This window comes from Blennius ocellaris (genome assembly GCF_963422515.1).
Source record: "Blennius ocellaris genome assembly, chromosome: 16".
Lineage (NCBI taxonomy): Eukaryota > Metazoa > Chordata > Actinopteri > Blenniiformes > Blenniidae > Blennius > Blennius ocellaris.
This window is the reverse complement of record NC_137665.1, coordinates 2,509,684-2,528,642: the sequence shown is the minus strand read 5'-3', so window position 1 is coordinate 2,528,642 and position 18,959 is coordinate 2,509,684. Positions and strand designations below refer to the sequence as shown.

At 44.0% G+C, this 18,959-nt stretch overlaps 1 protein-coding gene across 1 annotated transcript in view; it reads right to left on the bottom strand.

Annotated features, from left to right (window-relative positions):
- The window catches only part of mei1 (meiotic double-stranded break formation protein 1), a gene marked incomplete at both ends in the record, with an annotated part of 72,967 nt that overhangs the window by 1,388 nt on the left and 52,620 nt on the right, over positions 1–18,959 (bottom strand). The window contains 7 exons of the mRNA XM_080511869.1: positions 1,206–1,343; positions 8,287–8,418; positions 10,018–10,124; positions 11,006–11,087; positions 15,205–15,389; positions 17,769–17,850; positions 18,167–18,342. Of these exons, the coding sequence (XP_080367995.1) occupies positions 1,206–1,343; positions 8,287–8,418; positions 10,018–10,124; positions 11,006–11,087; positions 15,205–15,389; positions 17,769–17,850; positions 18,167–18,342 (902 nt within the window). The remainder of the gene's footprint in view (positions 1–1,205; positions 1,344–8,286; positions 8,419–10,017; positions 10,125–11,005; positions 11,088–15,204; positions 15,390–17,768; positions 17,851–18,166; positions 18,343–18,959) is intronic.

Here is an 18,959-nt window from a genome sequence, read left to right as displayed (position 1 = left end):
CTTGCATCCGGAAAGTCACAGGATAAAATCTCGACGCGTCGCTCATCAACTCAGCTGCCCTTGAGCAAAGCGGGTCAGTGGACTGTAGATGAGAGTGCGGCTGTGCTGTGCAGCTGCGCCGCTGAACACGGTTGTGGATGGAATAGAGGTTTTTATTTGAACGGGAAGAACTTGAATGAGTTGACACATGCCTCTACATTATGCACAAGTGTATAACACAGGGTGTCAGGCAATAAGCACGCAAAGTGTAAACAAAGGCACATATAACGCCACTGCAGCAAAAACTACTTGGAATGAAGAAACACATGCAATATTAGAAGCTCTGCAGTCGTTGCTGCTTTGGGGCATCCAGATGAAGCGTATCCTTCACATAAACATCACACAAAAGAAACGTGCAGACGAACGATGACCTGAACCGACAAACTGAACCTGCAGAACATCAGATATCCGTCAGTGTGAAGTCACACAGGCAGATGGAAACGTCTTCGACACGACTGAAGGCTGGAGTTAAGGAGGAAAACTGTGTGTGAACGTGTAAACAGTGATTCAATGATTCAAACACCAAAAGTCTACGAGAATCAAGTTTTCTATCATAGAAACTGAAAAACACAGTCTTTCAATGTAAAGTTTGAATATTCTCTCTCTCTGTACATTGATTTTTTTTTTTTATCAACTCAGTCGCCTCACACCCTCAGTGGAGAAGAGTTGTGTAATAATTTGGCTCGTAGGTAGTGAGAAAAAGTAAGATTTGTGGCTCTTTCAATGATAAGCTGCTTGACTGAGTGTGGATGTGTGAGATTGTCCATCTGTACGAGCCTGGTGACGTACGGAGGTGTATATTCCCTTTTGTGTCCGAATAGATGGGACGCATGAAGCAGATACAGAAGATGGGAGCGATTAATCAATAGGATGAACCAACAAAGACGCGTGGCGGTGTGTTAATGGGGAAAAAAAGGAAGGTCAGCTTGGATGTACATCTTTTCATGGCGAGATGAAAGCGTCTGTGCGGCTGCTTTCACCAAAACCTTCGCCTGTCCTCTACACTGCTTAACTAAAATACACTCAGGGTTTCTGGAGAACGACTGCTGTGGTGAATGAGCGGCTTAGTGTGTGCGTGTGTGTGTGTGTGTGTGTGTGTGTGTGTGTGTGTGTGTGTGTGTGTGTGTGTGTGTGTGTGTGTGTGTGTGTGTGTGTGTGTGTTTCACGTCAGATGGTGGATACAGGATCTCGTTGGACAATCTGGGGCTGCAGCTCTCAGAAGGCGTCTCTGGTTCCAGAGCCTCCGTCAGATTCTTCGCTCGCTGCTTGTGTTCCTGTGATACGAACAGATCTCTGTTCTGAACCTGGACGAACAAAACCACAGGGGGGGGGGGGGGGGGGGGTGACGTTGGCGAGGTGCATGAAGATGAGACGGCACAAAGCACACGACTGAGGGAAACAAGATCAAAACCCGTCATTGGATACCCAAAACCAATAACTTATAAATGTACAGTACATTTATGGATTAAGCCAACAAAATTAAAAACATCCCTCATGCTAAAAGAAAAAAGAAAAAAGGGGGGAGTTTTCCCACTGAGCTCACTGACAATCAGACTTTAAAGGTTGGCCTACAAACTTGTTCACATCAAAAAAATACTTTCAGTCATTCGTCCATTATTCAACTTGTACAAGTATCGTGCATAAACCAGACCTCCAGAGCATGTTTAATAGAGAAGTACTTTAAAGTAAGACTCAAGACGTGTTACCAGTTTCTACACTTTAAAAAGAGGTTTACGCTCCATAAAAACTTGCATTTGAGATTAATTGTCCTTCGAAATATACTATATATGATATATAGGCGATCGCATGGACTCGTATATCAACTTTTTAAATGAAGTTGAAGGAGGAGACATTCAGAAGACACAGGTCTGAAATAGATCCTTTAAAAATGTAAAACTCAGGCAAGTGTGCAAACAAGGTACATTTCTTGCTCACAGCATTCAGGCGAGACGCTGCATTGCAGCTTAAAAACAAAAAGAAACCAAGATGCTTAACAAAACCATGTGTTTCAGCTGGTGATGCAGCGAGACGCAACGACTCAGCTGAGGCTAAAAGTTCACGTGAAGCAACGGTGACGAAAATGAAGACGTTGTAGAAAAGAGTCGCCGTCAAGAGAAAGTTAAAAAGCTTGTGCAGCATCTCCTGCAGCAGTGAGCGGTCCCAGCAGGGAGCCACGCTCACAATGCAAGATTCAGCGCTGGAGTTTATTTGCGAGGACACGGCGAGAAGATGGAGCCAGAAATGATCAAGTTTCCGCGTGAAGCCGGAGGTTGAGACTTTCAATCTACTTCATCTGACAAAAGCTTGCAGTGAGAGAGAGAGAGGAGGGGGGGGGGGGTCATCAGGTATAGTGAAAAGGGCAAAAAACTTTTAAGTGTAAACTTTTCAAACAACACAGCCAAGTGCTTACGAGTGGAGTATTAAGTGTAAGTAATAACGTTTCTGCAATGAAAGCAGGAAAAAAAATTAAAAAAATAAAAACAACATAATTTTCCAAGATGAGCTGTTTTTAATGACCTTCCCTGACGCCGCCGCCGGAGCGAGTCGGTGAAGTGATGGAAGCCATCTCCTAGCATTTTGTCTGGACTCGGCGCGGATTAGGAGTGACGGTGAAAACGGAGGCTTCAGACAGAATGGATAATGTCGACTTCAATACTTCAGGGCTGCGAAGATCAGTCAAAGTTTTCTCTGCGAGACGTCGGCGTTGTCTGCACTCGCATATACTCCACTCCGACGAGAGCAAATTCCTCTGTGACACCGGCGGGGCTGCAGCCGCTGATAAGATGAGAACAAATGACTCCCGACGGACGGCACCGTTGTTAGAAACAAAAAAGCAATTCAAAGTTAAGGCTGTTTTTATTTGGAAACTGTGGCTATTAAGTTACTCTGGACAATGACATTTTGAGGAGCGGACGGCTAAAGGAGAGGCCAGAATAAAAAAAGGACGGGGGGGGAAAAAAAAAAAAAAAAAAAAGAGAGTTCCAGTGCTGTTTGGTAATTGAAAAGAGCAATGGGGGAGACAGAGGTGAATGAAGTGGAGTTACTGGGGTGAGAACAATTTAGAGGGGAAAAGAAAAAAGAAAGAGGAGAAAAGTGGAGGAATTTCAGGCAAACAGAAAAGACTGGAGAATGAAAGCTGCTCTATGTATGCAAGGACAAAGACGACATCTTGGATTATTACAATATCTCCAGTCGGGGGTGGGGGGGATATTCAAATATTGCATGCATTAAAAATTCCAAGAGGGAGCTATTCCTTGTGATAAGCTGACTTGAGTATGCATCACTAGATGCAGCAGTGTCACCCCTGCTGACCTTTGACCCCGGCCACTGTCGTCGAAAGACACACGGGCAAGGACGCGGAGGACAAGAGGTATGAAAAGGTCGGGTTAAGACTTTAAGCGTGTGAACCGAAGCACATTTGACACGGCACAAGCAGCAAGGAGGTGCAGAAGACGAAGAGTATCGGGCGTCTCGGCTGACCGCACGTGGCCGACGAGCATCTGACCGCCGGGACCAGTGGAGACCAGGATCGACCTGCAGCCAGTCCCGATTGAGCCAGAACCTCCAGTCGGAGGCTTTCACACGGACTGTTTACGAAACAAACACTTTAATACCCAAGCAGCCGAATAACTCGTGTCCCCAGACCTTGTGATACGATAACCGCTATAATCCCGCTCTTTGATCACTCTCATTCATTCGTGCGCGGTTGCAGTCATGTTGCGCTGTCGGCGTCGCCGCTCTCCTTTTATTTCTTGGAGAAATTCTGTCGTGTTTATTTAATAGCCGCGAGCTACACCTGCGAAAAAAAAAAAAAAAAACACTTAAAGATGCACGCGTGTTCACTGCATGTGCATGGAAACATGCCAGCAGAGAGCGACGGCACGGTGACACCACACTGGATCAGACATGAAGGCACAACAGAGAACCTCCTCGTGGAGTGAGACTGTGTGTGTGTGTGTGTGTGTGTGTGTGTGTGTGTGTGTGTGTGTGTGTGTGTGTGTGTGTGTGTGTGTGTGTGATTGCAGAGATGACGGGACTGCGAGAAGATGTTTGTCACAGTGAACCCTGTTTCCCCTAAACTGCTTCTGTGTGTTAAGTAAAGCTTGCAGATGCAGATACACACACACACACACGCACACACACACACACACTTCGACACAGTTCATGATTCCCTGGAACACGTCGCACTGAGAGCTGCTGCCTGTGCCATCATTCTGTCACTCCTCTGACTCCTCTGAGCTACTTTCAGAATACTAAATGCATTTCAGGGCCTGAATATGACGCCAAATTCGAGCTGAGCAATCTGACGTGTCCGCTATTCTTCCGACGTCCTGAAACAAAACCCAGACGGATCCCGCACAGTCGCCTCGAAGCCCACCGGGGTAAAGGCAAGGACACACTTCATTATGTTCACCTTATGCTGCAACCAGACAAAACAGGAGCTTGAAGCCAGTTCTTACAATAGCCGTTTTGTTTTGAGGACGATTTGGCAAATAACACAAGGAGCTTGTAGCGGCTCTGTGATCACACCTGAGCAGAGAGAAAGAAAGAAAAAAAATCACAGCCATGGAATGCCTCTGTTTTCATCAGTATTTCTGTTCAACTCAGTTTCAAAATTAAGATCATTTTAAATCTCTCAGGAACACATTTTTCAGCTTTCAACTAAAATTACATTTTTCAATGTTGAGGCTTCGGAACTTTCACACACAAATAAACGGTGGCGTCTTTGGCTGGAGACGTCTTCCTGATGCGCGATGTCGAGAGGAAGCGGACGACACAAAAGCAACAATAACATAAACCAAAGACCAGTTCGCCACTCATCTCGGAGCGCAGTTGTATTACATAAATAGCTGAAGAAATTCTCTCCCTGATCCCCAAATCAGAAGCAAACCAGCTGATTGATTCAGTTTTTCCAGTGAAAATAAATGTGAACTAAAGCCAAAACAACAATGCTCTTTGTCAAAATGACTAATTTCAACCTGTCTGTAAAACTTATCAAACAAAAGGACAAGAACTGAACTTAACTCTCACATCTGCTGCACTCAGTCAAAACAATGACTTCTATTGAGCTCTCATTTAAAATGGCCAATCCCTAAAATACCCTAAAAGTGGTAAAACTATTCTTTGAGACAGAGAATGGAAGAAAATATGTTAAAATACTGGGCATTTATTCAAGAATACTAGAAATCCAACATTGCTATTGTCAATGTCTAGGTTCAGGAACATTTTTCTCTGTCTTCTCTCTGACTCTGTTCTCAAAAATTGACATTTACACCACTGTGGTGTAAATTAACAGCCGGAAACACAACAGAAGTGAAGAGTTTTCGCTTAAAAACAATGTGCATGCCGAGCCGTTTGTTCAGTGATAAACTGTCTCAACTTTCTGCTGTTTTTTCTCTCTCGTCTCTTTTAACCGTCTGTGGATTGCGGCCCCGTGGCTTCTCGTCTGCGTGTTGTCGGTTGACCCTGCTTGAAAGACGGAACTCTGAACCGTGGATCTCGCTTCTCTCTGAAATTATTCAGTCCATCCCGGATGTTTTCTCAAAACTGCAACATTACTTGTTTCAGCTTCTTCAACTGAGGTGGAATCAGAGTCAGTCGCTGACGGTTACAGTCATTCGCACTGAAGATGCAGAAGGTTACAGGTTCAAGAGTATGTGTACTTAAGAGTGCACTTAAAAATTGCCAGTACTCTTGCCAACCCTTCTCAAAGATCGTCGAACATTTCAGCATTTGAACTTGAAGCATCTGAGCTACGGGCCACACAACCAAAAAGTTGCCCGTTTGACGATTCTTGATTTCTACTGCCACATTTGAAAGATGGGGTTTGTTTTCAACGTGAGAAATACCACTGCTGCTGTACTGCCGCCATTTATATCCCTTTTTCACGCCAAAGTAGCTTCTCCTGACGCTTTCTACCATCGGGACTTTCACAAACTGTCACAATCCTTTAATTATGACAGCCTAATTCCCTCCACTGTAATTCAGTGACCTTGACTTCTGCAGTCGCCGGTTCAAGCCGGCAGAGCGGCTTTGGAATTCACAGCGTGCGTCTGCAGTCGACGAATACGCAGGAAATTTCTGTCAATTGGGAACTACGTCTGTGAAGAATGTCTCCAGCACCTTTTTGATCTCGACCACGAGGAAAGCAAAAGAAGGTCCAACCGTGTACGACCGGTGTATGAGTCAGTCTGTGCTGCATGCCTGAACAGCAGGGGTGTAAAAATACAGGAAAAAACTGTTCTCAAAGTGCTGTTTCATCAGCTCTGGTAGAAAACTAGCTCTCCATTTGGACTCTACTTTTAGGATCAGGCTGAACATTTTATTTTGATAAATCTTTCAGTTGGGGTCACCCATTAGCTCATTAAGCTGAAATAAGTTTCAACTGCTGGCCAACCTCCTTTATTGCGGCGAGTTCTTTCCTCTTCTCACTATATATACATTAGGTCGCCGTGTCACGAACATTATTTCCCGGTTTCTACTCTCTCCTCTCTCTACCTCCTCGCAGGAGGAGTCTCCTGCTCCCACCATGTCTGCAGTGAGTGGATTAGCTTGCCGTCTAATATCAGCTTGTCTGTGGCCGACTCCATCCTGCCCTCAACCTTCCTCCCTTACAGGTGCAGGAGCCTCTCAGATAGGGTCTGCAGAGATTTCTACCAAGCGAGTTTCTCCCTCTCCACTCTCAGCTCTGCCTGCTCGTGAGGAATTGATGGGTTTTTCTTTGTAAGAGAGCTTTGAGATGCGTATGTTGTAACTGGCACAACATAAATGAACGGAAATGAATTCAATGTACATAAATTGTACTTGCATGAAATGTCAACGTAAAAAAAAAAAAAAAGGAAAACGGTTCCGACGAGTGAAAGCCAAGAGAAATCTGTAATCCAGACTTCAGAGACTAACTTATTTCCACAAACTTGAGAGGCATAGATTAAACTTCCACAGATGGAGAATAATCAGGACGGACTGTATTGCTGACTCTTTCTGAAAAGACACGAGTTTTATAGCAAAAATAACTTAGAGACTGACAATACCAGGATGGATTATTCTTAGTTTTTCCTAAAGTCTTTTGCCTGCAACTGTAAGCCGTGAATCATGAAATTTGCATTTCTAATACAACCTGCTAATCAGTGACATTCTATGCCGCAGTTGTATTTCTCTTTTAAAATCTGAAGCTGGGGGGGGGGGGAAATGGTTGAAATGAGCTCAGGCATCACTTAACATTTATACTTGGTAGACAGCTTGTCCACCGCGTCAGGAACGATGAAGCCTTATGCTAAGAATACTTGGGTAAAATGGGCTTTTTTCTGCTTGAGTGTGCAGTGCCCTGCTATTTTATTTTCATAAACAAACGTTCCCTGCGTGCTTTCTCCTGCTGTCTCTGCATTTCCTGCTCACGCTGGTCTCCTCCACAAATAAATAAAAAGCATTATAGACACTGCATGTAACCAACTACACTGACGTGAAGTGTGTATGAACTCCATTCGCCCATCAACCCATCCGTCTTCTGTACCTGCTTTATCAAAGTCGGGGCTGCAGCATATCCGAGCTGACATTGAGTGAAAAGCAGGGCACACCCTGCGCAGGCGGCCGGTCCGTCAGAGGGCAAACACAGTGAGAGACACACATTTACACAGTTTTCGGGTCGTGTGAGGAACCTGGAGGATCCGGGCCGACAGTGATAATATGCAAACTCTACCCAGGAAGTCGGGAATGGAACCTGTGTCCTCCGACTGTTGTGTAAAACAAACGACTCATTCTGTTTGATAGGAAAAGATGTAAAAGAAGCAAACATCGACCCGTCTTCATACTAAAGTTACTATCACAGGTCAAACCGAGAGACAGTCAAACACACCTACGGCCGATGTTGATGAGCTAATTAAGTGGCAAATATACCTCAGTTATATCGACGTCTTAGCACTTGGGCAGTCTGAACTCTCAGTGATCTGTTTAATTCACCCATTAGTGGAACGAAGGGACACACAGACACGTCAATGGAAACACCCTACAGAGAAACTTGGGACTTGAGTGTCTCGTCAGCGAACGATTCTTCACATGGACGAGACAAGATGGGGGATCGAACTGCTGACCTTTACGCTAGAAGACTGCACGCGCTACCAAATGGGGGAAAAAAATAAAAAAATGTGGCAAAGCACTGGAACGCCATAACTGGAAGCCGACAGAAGGCACGTGCAGACAACACTCATAAAATCAGTATCTCTCTCTGTGCGAGTGCTCACGCAGGTCTACCTGTGTCAAGAGCAGCCTGAGGGCCAGTGCAGCTTCCGGGCTGAGCTCCTTCACCCCCCTCCGCTCTGCAGCCTCCACCACCTGGAGCAGGTCCGGCTCCTCCAGCACTGCTGCACCACCGTGCTGCAGCAGCTGCAGACAACAGGAATGCAGGAGATCGTACGTTGAGGAGAAAAACGTCAGTGGTCGTGACACCGTCGTACACTGCTTGGAACATTTTTCTATAAAAATAACTTTTGTCATGTTTATTCAGCCATGTGCCATTTTAATTGATCAACTTATTTCACTCAATGTTCATTAAAGAGGTTAAACCTGATTAAGTGGTGATAAATACTTGGAAAAACTGCTTTTTTGTGAATCTTTTTTTATTTGGCAGGACAGTTGAAAAACCAGTCCCAAACCTACTTTACGGAAGTTCTGTAGAAGCTGTAGTTCTATTCTTCCTTGTCACAGTTGATAGCTCTGTCCCAGCTATTTGGGCACGTCGACATATACTGGAGATGAGTCTGATCCTGATCAATATGCTCCTATCGGTACTGCACGATAAACAAAAATCTAAACATCTGCAGTGCACAGTTACGGACGGAGACAAATCAACAGTTGTCTTTGCAGATTAAAATGAGTTTTGGTTGAAATCAGAAAAGGACACGATCACAAGTGTAGACAAAACCACCCAAATCATGTCAGACTGCGGTAATGACGACTATAAATGTCAGTCGCAACTAGTTTCCATCCTCTCTGAATGCTCACTGAATAAGAAATGGACAAATGTTTGCTACGATCACCGACTGTCACCGACACCAGAAAACATGATGGCAACACTTGTGCAACTCTCGCGTGTTGTTTCATGTCAGTCTGCATAACTGAGACCAGATTCACTCTCGTTGCGCATGTGATTTGAATACATCTATATTTCTGTTACCTTCATTAACTTTTAATCTGTCTAATATCAATTATTTATTACCACTCAGCACCATGTACAAGAAATTATTCCTGTGTGCGTGCATTTGTGATGGGGTCCTAAACCTTTAGCCTACATTTGAGGATTCACTGTGAGGCATTGAGATATGGTTTAAAGTTTTAAAGTTCGAATACGGTCGTGGTGGGTTTAGTATTTGGCACTTGGTTATGATTGGTAAGGTTAGAGTTATTGGCCAGAGAATGAATGATGTCGATCCATGGGTTTGCTGTGGTAGAATACAGAAGGTTTTTTTAGTCGTAATACAGAAACCTCTGGATGAAGGGCAAGTACACTCTTCAGAAAATTCACACACTTTTAAATTAAACAATTTTAAGGATAAAAGTAAGTTTGGCCTATGGGAAGTGAATATATGTTATTCCAACTTCCCTGTAAAGTAATAATTCACAATCCGTGTACATGTGCGACGACTGAGGATTTAATAATGTTGTGGTCACACATATCTGCTTCCAGTCAAATCCAGACGAGTTACCACTCTTGATGTGATCAAATCCAGTCCCACTGAAGGGAAACCAGGACATTTCAGGTGAGGACATGCTTCACAGCGAAGACTCAGGTTAGTGTTTGCTCAGTAAAGACTACGAGGTTAGGATGAGGGCATGAAGGAAGCGAATGCAACGTTCCTGGAAAGGTTGAAAAATGTGTCCTTATGGTGCCTGGAACCCAAGACAACACATCAAATGTTAACCGTATCCATTTGGAAATCTGTTAGTATATGGTCCCTGTGTGTGTGTGTGAGAACGACATCTCACCAGCGTGATGAGTTTGAGATTGGCAGGGTGCAGCAGACTGCTCTCTCCTGAGCTGAGCAGGCAGTCGAGGAAGAAATCACTCCACGCCTCACACACCACAAACTTGGCTTATGGAAACAAACACAAAAACAAACCCCCATGAGCAGAGAAACGACAAATCGAGACATCTAATTTAGAGGCATTTTCATTTTGTTCAGTTCCATTTTGTTCTACTCTCCCTGGTGCAATTACCGAAGCTAAATAATGCTGGAAAAATAAGCGCAAGAGCAAGACGAACGACACAAAGGCAAACAAAAATCATAAATGCGACATTGACAAACATAACGACGCACCACCAGGAAGATTTTGGTTCATGGCAGATTTGGAGAAAAATGTCCTCAAAGCCTTTCAATCTTTTAAATACTTTTTCTTTTTTTTTAATACTCATCTCAAAATATTAGACCAAACTATTATTTGTCTATTATTGACAAGTAAAACTTGTCAAAAACAGCGATATAAACGCAATTGCATACAAAAGTATCTATTCCTAGTTTGTGGCTCTAAAACTTTTTTTTGGTAAGAATACTAAATCGACAATACATAAAGTGTTTATTGAGGTATATAACAAAAATCGTTATTGAAAAGGGAATGCATTGCAATTGCACATTCAAGGATTCACAGCTTTTTGGTAGCTCTTTTCTAAAGACCCCGACACACTGGAGGAGACTCTGTACAGAGTAATTTATAAGTTCAAACTTCTTAAATACACTAAACAGAGAGAAATCAATACGCTCAACAAAAAAAAGAACAGCTTGAGTCAGGCAGATTAGAGGCAATCTCATGAGTTTCGTAACCGTCTATAAAGAAATTCCTACAATGAGCTACACTCATGCCGTCTTCCATCACCCCCTCAAGTGTCTTGATTTGTAAATATTTCTTCTTGCCGTCTTTGTGCCCACACAGATTATACACAGTTACTCTCAAGTCTGCCTGCCGCTCTGTTCGGTACCTGTGGTGGGACTTTTCCTCTGCAGAAAGCCCAGCAGGGAGCCCAGGCAGTTGACTGAAGCTCTCAAAAGCAACTCGTGCTTCTGCGGATAAAGAGACACAGTAGGCTGAAACATGAGAGGGGATTCAAAACAATCTCCCAGCGCTTAAATCGCCACATTGTTGTAAGTCGTGGGAACCACGGGATTGTGACATGTGCCTGTGAGCTCTCACTTTGCAGAGACGGGGAACAAACGGCAACAGATGCACGACGAAAAGAGAAGATGGTGTATATATGCGCATACATAGCATGGACAAAGACGCATCAGAAACAAAAGGGAGAGGAAGGGAACACCGGAGAGAGTGCGACAGAGCAACGCTTTAATAATGCATGTTTCTCCCGCAGTGGTGGGCTGTTGTGTGGCGTCCAAAAATACAGAAGTAGGCCAGGCGGCTGTGTAAGACGACAGCGGAGAGTTACATCCTAATCCATAGGCGGAGAGGAGGAGGAAGCAAAAAGAAAGGAGTCGAGAGGATGAGTGGGAGGTGAAGTGAGCAGAGGCTAGAGCGAGGGCAGGCCGGAGTGGAAAGATGTAAGGAGGTTCAATCGAGCAAAGAGGAGAGATTGGGAGGGCAGCGCTCAGAAAAGTGAAAGGAGGAGAGGCAAACTTTCACCTTTAACCTGTTCTTCGTCGGCTCATTTTCCAGCTACATAAAAAAAAAAGTGCAATACACAAACGGGCATTAAATTTCCAAAAATCGTTTCTGCCAACGTGAAACAGCTTTTCCCTGCTGTTGCTATTGACTCCTGCTTTGAGCTTCTGGTGGAGTTCATGAGAGGCGCGATTTGTGCCAACTAAAGTGTGGTAATTCGACTCCAGGGCAAACATATTAGCTCAACGTTTTCTGATCCTGTCTCCTTTATATAATTCATACTTGTTCGCTATAGTCGCTCTTGGTTTTACCTTCACAGAAGAGTTTGACCAGGCAAGCATTCATGCAGCGTTCTGCCAGATATTCAAGGCTGGCGATATAGGAGGTGGAGAAGGGAGCTGTGAAAACTGCAGCGTTTCCTCCTGCGGTTGAACAGGAGCATCAAGGGGAACGAGAGCAAAGCGGAGAGGAGAGAGGCTGGGAGAAGGGAACTGCTCCGGTACTTATATCAGCTGCTTAACAGCAGACTACTGAGCAGTGAAGCATTGAACTGAAACTCAGCTCGGCGCCACAGTCTCACAAGAGAGGAGGGAATGTCACTGGTGTGGAACCAGAAGCTTGGCTGCGACGCAGTATACGCAGCATCAAATGGAAAAGCAAAGCAGGCATGAAATGCAATTATCCAATAGTTTGACACAGTTTGTCCTGAAAAATACACAGCAGACATCTACAAATAGAATCATTAATAAAATCTCTGACAGAGACTTCAGCAGCAAATGTTTACAGCGACTTGTCTGGTGCACAAGATTAGTTTTTTTTTTTTTTTTTTCCAATGTATTCACACAGCACAAGTAGCTCTGCACCTTTGAAGAATAAAATTGATGCTGGTAGGACTGTAGTTTGCTGCTTTTGTCATAAACAACCAGAGCCACCGCTCCAGCTATTGGAATAACAACTGGGAGACAGCTGCGATTGCTCCGGATGTATGCACCATTCCATTATGCTAACTGCCAAATCAATTGGAATCTCATTTTCCGCACAACCTTGTTTGTGAAAAGCAGGTTCAATGTCACGCTGTGGAGGTTTTAAAGATTACCTTTGTGTTTCCTCTTCTGTAAAAGAAAGAGCGGGGTGACTGTATATCAGCATTTAAAGCTTCATCAATAGGCCTGCATGGATCTTATGCTCACAGCATTTGAGGAGCATAATCACTGATAATGCCTTTATGATCTTTTAGTCTTTAATTATTGAGACGGGGAGAAATATAGAGTATAGAATAAAATCCCTGTAGGCTCGCCGCCCTTAAAGACACTGCTGTATGATTAAATGCAAGCTAATTTTCCAACTTGTGAAATACAATGCCCCTGGTCAGTGTGGCCCACGACACAGCGCCGAGTTTCACTGTCGCCTCTTATGTTAATTCATGCCCCCATAAACATGAATTGTCGAGAATGTGAGCTGCGGTAGTGCTCCCTGGAGTTGGCTCATTCACGCCGAGATGTAAAATCTATATTGTGTTAAAGACAGCAACAACTGAGCTAGTTGTACCAATATTTAGGATTTGACGATTCAACTATTGGCTTCATGGTGAAAGACTTCCATTAAAGTGTCTCTTGTGGAGCGTTTTTGACCTACATCTGCTGCTTTCCGTCTTTGTGAGCACACCCTGTACCCACCAGCATCCTTCAATAAAGCCTTTTTTTCTTCTTCTTCAAGCCTTTAATGTTGAGTCAAACTTTTGTTTTAAAATATCATATCTGTCACTCGCTGCTTCTGTGAGTCATGTTAAAAGACAGTGAGCTGCACAGCTTTGAATTCTGGAGTCATACAGTTTTTGAGCAGGTCTATAATTACAAGCGGAGACAGACACGTTACATTGCATTAATAAAGAAGCTGGTCTGTATGAGTATCAGTATGAGTATAATGGCTCTGTCATGAATTCTGACACAAGTTAATTCAACTAAACCCTCTGCCTTCAACAACTTGATGTCCGTATTGGAAATCCTACCAAATTGTGAAACGGAAATCAAGCCTAAGTCAATTGAAGTCATTAACTGTGACGATTACCAAATACACTTCTGGAGTGATGACTTGCGACTCGGTAGTTTGACCAACATGATGACAGGAAAAGAGAGAGAGAGGACACACCTCTCCACAACTCTAATCCTCTCATATTGTAGATACTGACTGTAAGTTATTGTCTGTACGTATACTATAATCATAGTTGCTATTTTGCAACAGATTGCAGACCATTAAAGTGCTCTTTAGAGTTAAGGGAACACGCCTGAATATCTCCAAACAATATATTAAAAAAAAAATTAAAGTACATAACAATAATAATAATAATGATAATAATAACAAGACATACTGCTGTAACTAGGCCTGATGAAGTTCACACATTATCACATTAATTCATTTTAATTTAAAAAAAGCTTATTTACTGTGAATACACACAGACGCAGACCAGAGGACACAGGAGCATGTAGAGCAGTCCTGGCCTTGGGTCTGCGTCACGCTGCATCTCAACCTACTGGATAAGAGCAATTAGGAAAACAACCAAGCACCAAAAACACTTATTTGAGACTCTTAAAACCATATTGCTGCAAATGAAGGATGATCCTGGTAAATATTTTTCCTTCTTAAAGACATGATTTAATTTGTTGTTAAATAGAGATGATAAATACTTGGAATTAAATATCTGTGGTTCACATTTGCTTACCAGTAAGAGGACACGGATACAAGCCCTATACTGCAACTTCCCTGAACTTCTCAGCTGTTTCCTGGTTCCATACATTTTTTTAAAGACAGTACACGATCTTAAAAGTGTCCTCGGTCTATTTCTCGCACTGATCTCTTGCCTGGAAGCTTTGCCGAAAGCTCTCATTGCTCTCTGCTCCTCCCACAGCGCATCATCCTTACTGCCATCCAAAGCCTTTGAGATGCAGCACTTTAAAGTCTGTAAGACGGCATGTTCACGACAACATCCAGCGCTTATAGCCGGCTCGTCATCCTCCCCCCTGGCTTGATCAATACGTCACCATTCATTGTGCAGCCCTGACGTAACCCGGAATGACCTGGGATAACGCCAGCAGCTGAATATTAAGCATGATAAGGGAAACACTGCTGTTTAAAAAGACATCCTGAATGGCATAACTGTTAGTAAGTTAACTAAATAGCATTGCACCTTTCATTATATATACATTTAAAACAACAAAGCACACTATTTCTGAAGTTTTGAGAATGTCACTGCAATTAATCAAGTTTACTCTGATAAAATCATGTCATTAATCACAATTAAGCATTTTAATTGTTGCCCAGCTCAGTAAACACAACCCATATGGTAAAGAAATCAGAAAAAAGCTTGTAAAGTAACGATTGGAAAGAATAGATACAGCAAAAATTTATATATACGAGTATCTTTTCTGTGTGAGTCTACAAGAGCAGTTTAGTAGTTTAGAGGTATAGGAATCTAATCTGTCCTCGATGGGAGTCGTCCGACTGTGATTTTGTAAACACGCTTAAGTCCATGCCTGTATTTGAACCCACACCGATGCACAGTGCTCCAACCTGCAGAAGAAGCTCATGAAGAGCAACTGAGAGATGTTGAGCCCCGCGGGAGCCGAGCGGATACAAGGCACCGTCTTCCACACTCAGAGGTCTGGGCCCGACCAAGTCAGGACTGGTGTCGAGGTCGACCACAGCAGATGACATGTCAGCATCTAGGAGAGCTTGCAGCAACCTCAGGTAGCTCACTGGAGGGAGGGAGGGGGAGAGAGAGACAGGGAGGGAGGGAGAGAGAGAGAGAGAGAGACCGGTAAATGGCACGAAAAGGCAAAGGGAATTAGGAAAATATGTGAACACACAGGAGAGTCGGGAAAAGGAGGAGAGAGCAAACAAATCTGGAGCGCGATGCCACAGGAGAAACCAGCCTACAACAGAGCATAAGGGAGTGAGTGTGTGAGCGTACAGAGTGGGAAGTGAAAGTTTGAAATAGAGTGAGATTGAATAATCAGGTAGCAGAGGGAGCGGGAGCATAGAGGCATACGAGGAGTAGAGAGGAATTGAAAGCAATTTTTTGGAAGCAATTTGTGTCAGGAAAAAGGAGGGCGAGGAAAGAAAGACATGAATCCTGAGCAAGCAGAGGATGTCGGGCGGGGCTGAAGAAAGTTCAGCCAGAATCTGGGCCCAAAGCAGAGATGGAAATAAAGACAGAGGCATGGCCAGACGAGCTGCTAAAACACACTGAGATCTAAAGTGGGCGCTTCGGAATAGCACTTATGCCACGTACACTGAGATTAGGCCTCTCGGAGGAGGGTAAGACTCAATTAGTAGCAGCAGGAAAAGGAGGAGGACGGACACAGTAAAGAGCCAGTGGAGGAGGGGTGGGTGGAGGAAAACCTGGCTTGAATGGGAGGCAAAACATTGCAAGATGGAAAGAGTGAAGGCTGAGGGAAGCGAGAGTGAGAGCGAGAGAGAGAAAGAGAGAGAGAGAGAGCAGGAAGCAGAGAGCGGGGAGCCAATACATCACTGTGACCCTGACAGGCCACTTATCCAGCTGACAGACAGAGACACAGGAGGAGCAGGGATGATCTGTCTCAAAGTGCTGCAGCGGGATGTGGACCACTTACTATAATGAAAGTGTGTGAGATGCATGCCTGGGGTTTGGTTACTTCCGCCGAGGATAACGCATCAACAAAACAGTCACTTTACATGTGCAGGAGTGCGTGTAAAGCAAATAGGGCTGAACCCCATTAGTACCCTGGGGTTTGTACAGTACCCCAGGGTACTGTACAAACAGTACTGACACTCTGCAAACATCCATCGGCGGAAAAGCAGCGAGAGACTTTGATTCGACTCAACCGTTATTGCATCCCTAATTGCTTATTTCTGTGTAGAATCAATTGGAATACAATTATGGAAACGGCCAAGTTGACAGTAGTATTGATAAGGCTGGGGTAGTATTGATAAAAACACACCCAGGATATCTCTCTGCGACCTGGGTTGACTTATCCGGACCTGCGCGATCCTGATAAGCGTTAACACAGAGCAGGTCCTCAACTCGGTGGTTGAACCCAGGAGTTTCTTTCAGGATGAGTGCGCACGGACCCCAAAGAGACCCCACAGCCACACGCAGAGAAATACTGCAAAGCAGCCTACTTTACTAAAGAGGAGCAATTATTCTCTGAAAATGTGAAGAACAAAAACACATCCAGCAGGCAAAAAGCAACACTGCTGCCACAGCCAGAGCCAGAAAATCCAGACTTTGTTAGATTATACATTATGAATTTCGTCTGACAATATAAATGGACATGCACTCAGTTTTACTTTATTACAGCAGAAACATGTCGGGCAGAACTTCCTCACTGCTCTTCTTTGAGTTTATACTTTCCATCCAGTTGTTTTGAGGCTCAGCTGCCTCCGTGTGAGTGCACTTTGTGTTGGAATTTTAATTCATCACTGTGACGGCAGAGTAGACGTACGCTCCATAAATTAACGTTTCTGCAGTTCTGTTAGGCGTGATCATTAACCTCATTATTACAAATGCAACCGTTGTGCAGCGAAACAGACTTGGAAACAAGTCAAGTACAACAACAACAACATCCTTCAAAGTGCTCAGTGAAGAGGATTTATCTTATTATGTCAAAAAAACTCTTTCCTCTCTGCGCTTTGCTCCTCCAGCTCTGAAGTCACGCACCGATGACGATCTTTTAAGAATAAGCAGGGCCTTTTCCCAAGAGATCTGATTGGTCAGGAGGCGGCGCCGTTATTCTCGCTGTGATCTTATCGAGAACGCAACCTGGTCCAGAGCAGGTTAGACATTCAGGATAAGTTGATTTAAGATTTAAAAAGTGATTTATCACCGGTAACAAGTGAACGGGTGTCACAGTACGAAAAAGTCAGGGTAAACCCCTGAAGTTACCCCGTTAAGAGAAAATCCAGAATTGTCGAATCTGATCTGATGAAAACAAAATGGGGGGGGGGCAAACCCAGAACACACAGGATTCCACAGAATTACTTTTGTAATCTCTGCTTACACAACAAATATAGCCCACTTCCACATCTAATGAAAGGTTTACTGCTGTGTGCAAATCTTTTCCAATAATCCAATAATAAGATTCTTTATCCATTACCCAGCAGGAGATTGTTCTTTCTGTTCCGAATGAGGAGCTGCTGCACAGCTGTGTCCAGGCTCCAGCTGATGCTCTTACGGACCTTAAATAATAGAAAAAGTGTGAGAGCAAAGTAAGAAAGAGAAAAAGTGAGAGAGAGAGGGGTGGAAAATCAGATATATAACAAGATTAAGAGCAATATTTTTGCAAGTAAGAATGTATTATCCCTGCGGTGCGAGCAGAGAGCAAAGAAGAAAGTGCATTATTTCACACCGCTGTCCTATACGTACCGGGCAAATCCTATTGGAGTTCTGTATTCAGTGCCAATGTCTGAATAATTCCATATTACTGCATGTTTGTGCCTTGCCCTTGACTGTAGACCTCTAGTTACAAAAGGAGCAGAGCCGAGCTGGGTTTACCTGAGTGGAGCGCACGCGCTGCAAGGTAATGAGGGAGCACAGGAGTAGATGGCTGCAGCACAACAGGGCCCAAGGAGGGGAACCTGACGGAGAGAGTGACGGGGCGGAGGAGGAGGAGGAGATGACTCTCTGCAGCTGGTCCATCAAGCCAGTGTTGGAGAGCAGCATGGAGACAGCTGGGAAGGAGACGGCACTATGTCATCACACGTTAATTGGATCCATGTCACTGCGCTGTGCTTGTGTTTGAGTGGCGTTCGGTGTGAATGACTGCGGGGCGACATGCTGCAGGCAAACAATGCAAACGAAAAAAACACACTTTCACCTCTTCTTGGCAGCTGTGACTCCCTTTCGACACACATAACTCATCCTCTTGTTAAAGCTGTGTTACACTGACAAGCGCTTATATTACCCTGGATCAAAGGACAGGTTATAGGCCGCAAACTCCTGCAGTGAACTTCACAAGCACTACAAAATACACATTTTATGATAATTCTTCCCTCCAAAATGATCATAAAGTTTGACTTAACACCTCTCATACACTATCAGCAAACATTTAATGAGGGTCGGAGTTATTACAGAAGCGTTGGGCTGACCTCGATGTGCTTCATGAATAGTTTCTATGGAAACAATATAATGCATTTGAGTAAGGAGGCCTCTGCTGATTTGTTTATTTGTAAATATTAGTAACTGTGTCGGTTTGAATGCGCAGCGTCGTAAATGTGCCCCGAAGCCCAGTGAATATGCATGCGGTGGGTGGTTTCTGAGTGCGCTGGGAGAGCAACATAAACATTTG